The 9,553-nt window shown below is 38.4% G+C and overlaps 1 protein-coding gene across 1 annotated transcript in view; it reads left to right on the forward strand.

The window, feature by feature from the left end:
- Positions 1-9,553, forward strand: part of sorcs3 (sortilin related VPS10 domain containing receptor 3) — a 287,365-nt gene that overhangs the window by 155,376 nt on the left and 122,436 nt on the right. The window contains exon 4 of the mRNA XM_024289874.2: positions 2,700-2,858. Within this exon, the coding sequence (XP_024145642.1) occupies positions 2,700-2,858 (159 nt within the window). The remainder of the gene's footprint in view (positions 1-2,699; positions 2,859-9,553) is intronic.

Here is a 9,553-nt window from a genome sequence, read left to right on the forward strand (position 1 = left end):
AAATTCACCCAAAAAGCCACAAACTGTTCAAAGTTACTGGTTTGAAGACCTGAAGCCTTGCACCACTCTATCCTAATAAAAACTGCAACAAGCTTCAAAGTGGTAACAAAACAGCTTTTTCTCCAGAACCTGTTCTTTGTGGAAAAGAGGCAATTTTGTGAAGCAAAAAATGTGATAAATGTGCTACATTTGAAAGGACGTAACATTCCTCAGTCATTCAAAAGAAAGCAGGAGAAATTTCTGAAGTCCTGACTGAGCGAATGAAGCGGTCTCACTGCAAAATGATGGAGTATGATTACTGTTTAAAAACTTTAAATTACACTTGACAACCCCCGAAGACCCCTGCAGATATCAGGAGGCGCTGCCATTACACCGTTGCAGGTAATGGATGGAAAGATCGGCCAGCCCAGGCCAATGAGAAAGCCAGATTGAGAAAGTGTTGCCTGTTTATTGGTACTTAATGAAAAACAATTTATCTAAATCACCACCAGGGAGAGTTCCTGGTTAAAGCTGTGAAAAGAGGGCTGGCCTTTCTGTCAGTGACAAATGCGCTGCTGTTTTTTCCAATTCAAATAAAATTGACGAGCGAAAACAGCCATTCCGTCCGTGAGCAAATTTGTTACCCGCCGTTCCGCTGCACGGTCACGCTGGAGGCTCAGGAGCCGAGCTCGAACCCACAGAAGAGACTCCGTCCTGACAGACAAACATTCAGCCGTCCATCTTAATGATGACTGAAACTACGAGCTTAAAGGTTTTAACAAACCCACTGAGTTTGATCACCCAGCCCTGCCTCTCCATCAGACAAGTCAGGAGCCTTGAGCTCTTTTTTTTATTGCTTTTGCACGCGTGTCGCTTTATTAAACCGGTTTCAGCTGTAATTACAAACAGCAGTTAGAAGACACCTCTGTGCTCCAATCCTGTATCAGGGGAGAGCTGAAACAGCTGATGGGAGAAGTTAAAGTAAATAATGATGGAGAAAGGCCAAAATCTAATGACTCTGATGAATTTGGCAAATTAACAAGAACTACAGCAGTCTGAGCCTGAGGACTGATGCTACTGTTTAACATACTCCTCACTGTATAGGCGGAGATATAATTAGTGGTTAATTATCCATCAAAAAAAGTAAAAAACAGGGTTTGAAAGACCGAAGTCAACTCCTTTGTTAAATTGAATGAATGAATGAATTAATTAATGAAATTGTTTATTTCAAGCAATCAGGTAATACATGAAGTAATCACATATTACATAATCAGTCATAAGTAGATCGCTTGAAAGGGAGTGGGAGGAAGCGAACTTGTATAATCCCACCCTAGTTCGACCATACCATTTTATTCACATGAATTATCAGCATCAAGTTCAGGACTTGTCAGATATTTATACCCTACAATCATGGACTCAGGTTTTTAAAGATCCTAAAGATCAATGATGTAATTAATTTACTAGCCCTGAACACCAAAAAAAAGACATTATCCTTTGCTAAAAAAAAAAAAAAAGTTCAATCAAATTTTATAAAAAGAACAAGCTCACAAATTTAGTTCATTTCTAGATCTTGACATTTCGTGGTCATTGTTTTAGTCATTTTATATGTCTTACATGCGCATGATTTTGAACTTCAAGTTATTTTTGACTGAGATTTGACCAGAAAGGGATTGCTAACTCAATGGGTGGAGAGTTACGCTGGAGAAAATCATAAAATGAGGACTATTAGATATTTGTAAAAATTGACTGCAGAATTGTTATAATTAGAAAATCCCACTTGTAATTTGTTATTTAATTTATTTCAGAGAACGGCTGAGGTGCGTACATCGGTCCATGTTCTGAAACAATTTCAACATAGATGGTTTTTGCATTAGTGTTGCTAAAAAGAAAATTATTAAGTCTTTAAAATGGGCAACACATTGTGACTGTCTTCTGTGTGCAGTCTGCAAGGAAGGACAGTTGCTCACCACCTGGTATCTCAAATAACTTCCATCTGATTTATGCATAATCTTCAAAATACCAGACATTACCCAAAAATCAAGATCTAGGTCAGATAGTGGGTGTGGAAGTAAATAGGTTGAGTGTAAATCTAATTTCTCTGTTTCAAAATTAAAAAAAGTAAAGATAAAATCGCTAGAACACTAATATACCTCAGCTGGATGTTTTTTTAAAAGGTAGAGAGCAAATTATTTTTTTTATACCTGCCTGTGGTGTGACAGTATGTTTATTCAATGAGCCAAACAACAACCATTTTCCCATTGGATTATAAAAAACATGATGTCAATTCAAGAAGTCATGAATAAAACAAAGCTCGTTTGTCAAGTTTATCATACTCTGTCTCATAATCCAATAAATATAAGAGACAATATTCTCTAAAAGATAAGCATTTGCTAAAAGTATATTACATCCACTTATAATACCTTTTTTTTTTTGCTCTGCAAACTTCCTGCAAGTATTCTATCTGCCCCCACAAAGACTCCAGATGTCATTAGCTGAAAGAAATATGCATTGTGGAATTCATCCTTTTATTGAATTCTGTAATAACTGTGACGGCTCTAACAGAAATAATCCAAGCATGAAATTACGACTTGTTCGACTGTGGAGCTCCTCAATCTGAATTTAAAGTTTTACTGTGTAAAGAAAGGCCGTGGTTGAGTGAGACTGATAAGATCTGAGACACGGTGAGCTCAGATTTGTGTTTGTGAACCTTCTTTCCTCAGATTATGGTGTTGACCGATCCGGAGTTCGAGAGCAGCGTCCTCATCAGTACCGACGAAGGAGCCAGCTTCCAGAAGTTCCGCCTCTCCTTCTTCGTCCTGAGCCTTTTGTTCCACCCCACAGAGGAGGACTGGGCTTTGGCTTACAGCCATGACCAGAAGGTGAGACTGAGCGTTTATTCCTGTCGTCTGTCTGCAATATCACACGTTCACTGGATTCTGTAGCTTAAAAGCTGACTGTCAGACATCAGAACTGGCAATTGTTGGAGGAGGGAAGGAGTCACACTCAACATACCCTTAAGAATCTTCTATAAGACATAATTTTCATTTGTTCACTTAAAGGAAAATAATTTTTTTAAACATTTACTGTAGCCTAGAAGTGACCTGAGTGACCCCTGTCTCCTCACACTCCAAACAGGAAGTACCCGCCAGCTTCAAGAAGCCAAAATCTCATATTACTTAGTCATTTTGTTTGTCAAAATAACCAATTTTGCTTTGCTAGCTTTTTATTTTAACATGTTCTTGCTAATCCTTATTTTTTCCTATTTTTATTTCATGTAATTTAAGATATAAACTGGCTAATTAGATGCCTCAAAACAAAGTGGGATTTCTGCTTCCAACATGGCAACTGATTTGACTTCATTTCATTGGAGCCAAAAACAAGTTATTTTGTATGAGTGACATCGCACGCACTCAGTCCAGTTCTCATATACAGTCGATGTCTTGAATCAGGAGCATTGGTTCTGGTTTTTCGAGTGTGCTGCTCTGTCAGGATGGTATTTGAATACTTTCGAATACCCGTGGAAACTACTAAAAATATCATCTAATTAGTTTTTTCTCAGTTTAATCCAGATTTTGTTCATTGTGCTACTCTAATATGCAATTGAATAATTTGTTCACTTTGATAAACAAGCAATTCCACATGTACATGAGAGTTCTTGTTTGTCCATTCCAGCCTGTTCCTGATGAGCTATATTACTGCCCATGGTGATCCACCCCAATACAGTAGGGGGCAGTGTACATCTTTTGCTAAATTATGCTTCAGCGTGTTTCAGCAATCCTTTTTCCATCTGAGTTTACTAAAGTGTTTTCTGGTCAACCTATGAAACCTAACTACCTTGTATGACTAAGGCTGGATATGTGCCAGAACATGCCCCAAACTCAACTTAAATCTTCCTGCATATATCCTTGATTGTATTATTTTTTACATCTTGTATTTTTGCAAGGTACTACTACAGTATACATGCTACAAGTTCCCTTTTGATTATTTCTGGCAAATCAAACGGTTCTTCTCATCTTGTGGATTTTACAGCATTATTGACTTTGTGCTGACTGTGCGTATGACAAATAAAACTTCATTCAGTCATTGGAGCGCTGGAACATCCTGCCCACAGCCCGAATTAGCCATACTTTGGGATCAAAGGCGTTCAAGTACAGTACAGATTTTCAGGTGTGAATGCATTCTAATGTGCAAATCTTTTCAGTCATTTCTTGTCCAGAGCTACCACAGCTCACAAGGTGCTCCACTGAGGATAGAGTTCCTCTAAAAAACATTGTGGTGAGTTTCTATAATTGTTGTAGTAATTGGGGAATTTGTTTTGTAGATCTTTTATTTTGGATTTGATGCAGTCAACTTGCTTAAAACCAGCTCAGTGGCCTTGTGGTAGAGTGTCCGCCCTGTAACTGGAATGTTATGAGTTAGAATCCACTGCTGAGTCACACCAAAGATCTTCAATGGGACCTTTTGTTAGGTTGCCATTCTGCTTGACACACAGCATTAAGGGATTGAATTGGAGGATTACCCTGCGGTACCCTGTGTCTGCAGCTTGCTGTTCCCCAGGTGTGTGACAGCTAATCGAAATTTAACTTTAAGCAAATGTTTGTGCAGAACGCTAAGGTTTGGACCTTGTAAAAAAATAAAATAAAATCCTCAGAAAAATATTTCTTCAGCTGAAAAAGTTCCCTTTCATAGAAAGGTTTTTTTGCAGTTAAATAGCTAAAACAAAACAATATGTAATGAAAGCTCTTTGGAATGCCAGTAGTTTGCCACTAAAAATAAAAAAATAAAAATTTTCAGGAAGAATTTTCAATTCATACCTGCATTTTTGACATCAACAAGTATTTGGACATGTCAGCTTTAGTGTCTGGAGCAAAACCCAGGCTTATAGCATTTACTCCAAAACCATATTCATAAAGTATTTCAGATCTCTTTTGGGCATTTAGATAAAGAGAACCTCCCAAACACTGACTTTGGTGATTTAGTTTTGACCGAAGGAGACTTCCGAAAAAAATTCTCTATCTTTTATTCTATGTATCTATTGACATTTTTAACATAGCAGAAAAAAAAATAATACAATATGTGTAAAAATGTTATGCTTGCATCACAAACCAACTATTGTGAGATTATTTTTGTTTTCTGAAGCAAGTGATTAAGCTTTGAGGAAAGACCTTGCAAAACAAAGAAGCAGTGTCACAGATCAAGAGTCTGATCTTGTTTAACATGGACCAAAGCCAGGTTTTTATAAAGGACCCCTTTTGAAATGACATTCACCATTTGGCAAGGCAAGGCCAGATCATTTGTATAGCACATTTCATGTACAGAGACAATTCAGTGCTTTACATAAAACATTAAAAGAAACAATCAAGAGAAACCGTAAAAGTGTGATCATTAAAATACTATTTGTAGAAAGTTAAAAAGAATTTAATTTAAGTCAAGCATTGATAACCAGCAGGAATGTAAACGTTTGAATATATACTAGTCAAATGCAGCTGAGAACAGGTGGGTCTTTAACCTGGAGCAAAGAAGCTGAATGCAGCTTCTCTCTTTAGTTCTGACTCTAGGAACTGATAAAAGACCGGATCCAGATGAGCAGAGAGGTCTGGCTGGTACATACTGGGTCAGGAGGTCAGTCATGTATTTTGGTGCTAAACCATTCAAAGCTTTATAAAGCAGTAACAGAATGTTAAAGTCTCTGGCAGACATGTAACCAGTGTAAAGACCTCAGAACTGGACTTATGTGGTCTACTTTCTTGGTCCTTGTGAGAACCCGAGCAGCAGAGTTCTGAATAAGCTGCAGTTTCCTGATGGATTTTTTTGGTAGTCCTGTAAAAACACTGTTACAGTAATCAAGTCGACTAAAGATGAAAGCATGCACTAGTTTCTCCAGGTCCTACTTAGACATTACATCTTTAATTCTTGTGTAGTTTTGAAATGATAGTAGCCTAATTTTGTGACTCCCTTAATGTGTTTGTCAAAATCTGTGTCCATCAATACACCCAAGTTTCTGGCCTGGTTGGTAGTATTTAGAAAAATAGATTGAAGCTCTGTAGTGACGTCTAACCCCTATTCTTTAGCCCTAAAAACAATAACCTCAGTTTTGCTTTTGTTTAACTGAAGTAAGCTGGTGCACATCCAGTCATTAATGTCTGTACAGGCCTCGGTCTCCTGGTGTCAGTCTAATATATATCTGTGTGTCATCTGCATAGCTATGGTAACTAATGTTGTTGTTCTTTCTTCCTGGGCCAGTGGGAGCATGTAGATGTTAATTAGAAGTGGCCCCAGGATGGAGCCTTGGAGCACTCCACATGTAATTTCTGTCAGCTTTGATAAGAAGTTACCAATTGACACAAAATATTTCCTGTTTTTCAAGAACATTTTGAATTTAGTACTGGCCCAAATAAACCCAATGTTTTCCAGTCGTTTGACTTTGACTTGTTTGAGTTGTTAAGCATAGTATATCTATACGTCCTTTCTATACTATATCTAAGGCTGCAGTGAGATCCAAAAAAATTAGCACTGACATATTCCCACCGTTTATATTCACACGTATATCATTAGCAGTGGCGGGCCGTGCATTTCACACCCAGGCCTTCAGTAGTGCTCCATCTGAATCAATCCAACCCTCATTAACTATTTTATGGCAATAAAACTTCTAGTGCAGGTACAACTGCCACACACACACCAAAAGCATCAACAATAACCTGATAAAATTTCAATATTATGTAGGGAGATAGCAAAATTTTACTCACCAAAAATCCAGATTATTTAAACACAAAATCCATCCTTTCTTTCCTCAAGATTTCAATCACTCTGTCGTGCAGAATTCATGCGTTTCGCAGATAGAAAGTGTTCCGTGGCTGTGATAAGCTGGAAAAAGCTGCATGCGAGAAATGTTCTGGTATTCCTGAAGCCTCTTGTGGTCCAGAAGGGAGACAAAAATCAGTTTTTATGATCTTGAAATCTGATCTGTGTCTGGAAAATAATATTGTCGTAGTGCGCGCGAGGATTTCCTCGTATCAGCTTCACTCCCGCTCAACGGAGTCACGGAACTCCTTTACCCGTGCCAGACAAAACTGTGCCACAACTTTACCCAGACATTCATTTTCCACCAAAAATCAGACGATGAGACGCTTTCCACTGGTAACATCTTCAAACCTGACACGCCGCTCCTCGGCACCTGTGTCCGTCACATAACGCAGAACCAGAGCGAGCTGCGAGCTGTCCAATCAAAGCTCGTGAAAATGATGACGTTTCCGTGCGCCTGCTAGCTGGCCTTCGTATCGCCTACTCCAAATCTGATTGGTTGAAGCAACAGTTTGGTCGACAATTATTTTATGCTACAGGGCCCGCAGAACTGATTGTGAAGGCCTCCGGGCAGATTTCTTTGACCCTAGCAACAAATGGTGCTGCAATGTGATTGGTTAATGCTTAAATAGGAAAATACACGTCTGGAAGCAGCGCAACCAGGGAGACAGCAATGAAAGGACGAAGACAGAGCATTTGGAATTATAGAATACGTATTCACGGAAATAAATAATAATTAATATCAGTCTGTGATTCAGATATTTTTAGGCCAGCAGAGAAGGCCTTGCAGGCCCTGACGGCCCGCCACTGATCATTAGTCACTTTGGTTAGATAAAACAACCTTTCCAATTATCTTACTTCCAAATGGCAGGTTTGATGTAGGCTCCAAGTTTTGTTTTGCTGCTCCTTTCTGCCCCTTTTTGAAATAAAGTGCCACAAAAGTGAAAGAGCTGCTGGTGCCCAAAGGTGACTCCAAGTTTCTGTTCCTTATCAAGGATTCATCTTCACTGCTCTTTGTCACACAGTTTGAAGCTCTACACCTCCTTCTCACGCAGAGCTCTGAGATTGGACGCTGCAAACCATTAAGGTCAGTGACACTGATCTGAGAGCCAGCGCTGCAGGGGGGGGTCCCGGTGCACGAGGGCCGTGATTGGTGAACAGGGGAGGCTCCATCAATCCAGTAAAAGAGCTAAGCTTTGAAAAGCTTCTCACAGCATGGAGCAGAGTTCATTTATTCTCTCTTGCAGAGGAGAACAAAGACGGTTCAGTTTGAGCCAAACATCTTTATACATCTTCACTCAAAACACGTTCAAATATGGTGAAAGAGGAACAATGAATACAGTTAAATAATTGGTTAAGATATTTTCTTAGTTGCTATTTTTCTGTTTCATGCATCTTTGACACACAAATGATACAAAAAACACAAAAGTTTCCTGTAAGCATGACAATTCTTAGCTTTTCTTTTTTTATGGTTTTAGTTCTAATCTACTAACCGTTTGGATATTTACCACTTCAGCACCAGATCTTTAGCTCTTCCACTGACGTTCTTTGAACTACTGTATGCATATGAGAATTATGCTTTTGGTGTTTTTAACATATTCATTTTCCGTATGATTGAAGTCATATGTAAAGAAAATTAAGATGTTTCTGAGTGTTCTTTGTTCTAAATGTTCTGAATCAGGAGCAGACGAAAAACATGTACAGCTACAAAAGTTTGTAGCAGGTGCTACAATCGGTAGGCAACAAGCTCCCTGCTCCACTGAATCCACTTTAGACTAATAGACCCATACACGTCTTTGTTTTCCTCGTCCGAGCTGGCATCTAGCTCAAAACTACTGTTATGCTATGCTGGAAAGGGTCTGTAATCTAGCTGGAGAACAGATGGATGATGAGAAGTGGAGGTGGGCTTACTTTGCACCAACAGTCCTACCCACAACTTAAAGGTGAATCTCTAATTAACTCTGCCGCTCTGCAGAAACTATGTCCTAGAAAACGACGCAGGATTTGATTAGGGCTAAAATCAAAATTAAAAAACCTATTGTAATGCTGGTAGAATAGATCATAAGAGAATTAGAGTGTGACTTTAATGCTTTGTTACAATATACACCAATTTATGCTAGTAAATGTTACTATTAGGGCTGGAAATCGATTAAAATATTTAACTAATTAATCGCAAACCTGGATTGTTTTGTTACAGTATTCGCAGAACTTTTTTTTAATTAATTAATTATATTAATCCCACTTTTGGATTGTGATTAATCACAATTAATTGCAATCTTTTACTAGGTAGATGTTAAATGACAATATGTAGATTTTGAACAAAAAAAGCCCAGAAAGGAAAATCTCCCTTTATTTCTATTGTCTGAGATTAATTTGTGCTAATAAATATTAAAGCATTGACTCTTTTTGATGAATCTCATAGGTTAATGAGTTAACGTTCACAGCCCTAGTTACTTTATGTTAGTAACCACTTTCATTGCGTCACAATCTGTTATATTGACGTTATTTGTGAAGAAGAGTTACAGTAATTCTAATGGCGTCACCAGCATCAGCTCCAGTGTTACAGGGTTCAATAACTTCATTTTGAGCCCGGCACCAGACTGGCGACCGATTTGAGGTGTGGGCTACCTTACCTAAGAAGGAAAAAAGCAACTTAATTGAGTTGCCTGAAGTCTCTAATCAGATATTCATGTTTACATGTGTGCTATCTACTGCAGGTTAGAATCGGATGTATCAAAAGCACAGAGCATGTTTTTCCTAAACATATTTTTCC

Source organism: Oryzias melastigma, linkage group LG1 (assembly GCF_002922805.2).
Source record: "Oryzias melastigma strain HK-1 linkage group LG1, ASM292280v2, whole genome shotgun sequence".
Taxonomy (NCBI): Eukaryota; Metazoa; Chordata; class Actinopteri; order Beloniformes; family Adrianichthyidae; genus Oryzias; species Oryzias melastigma.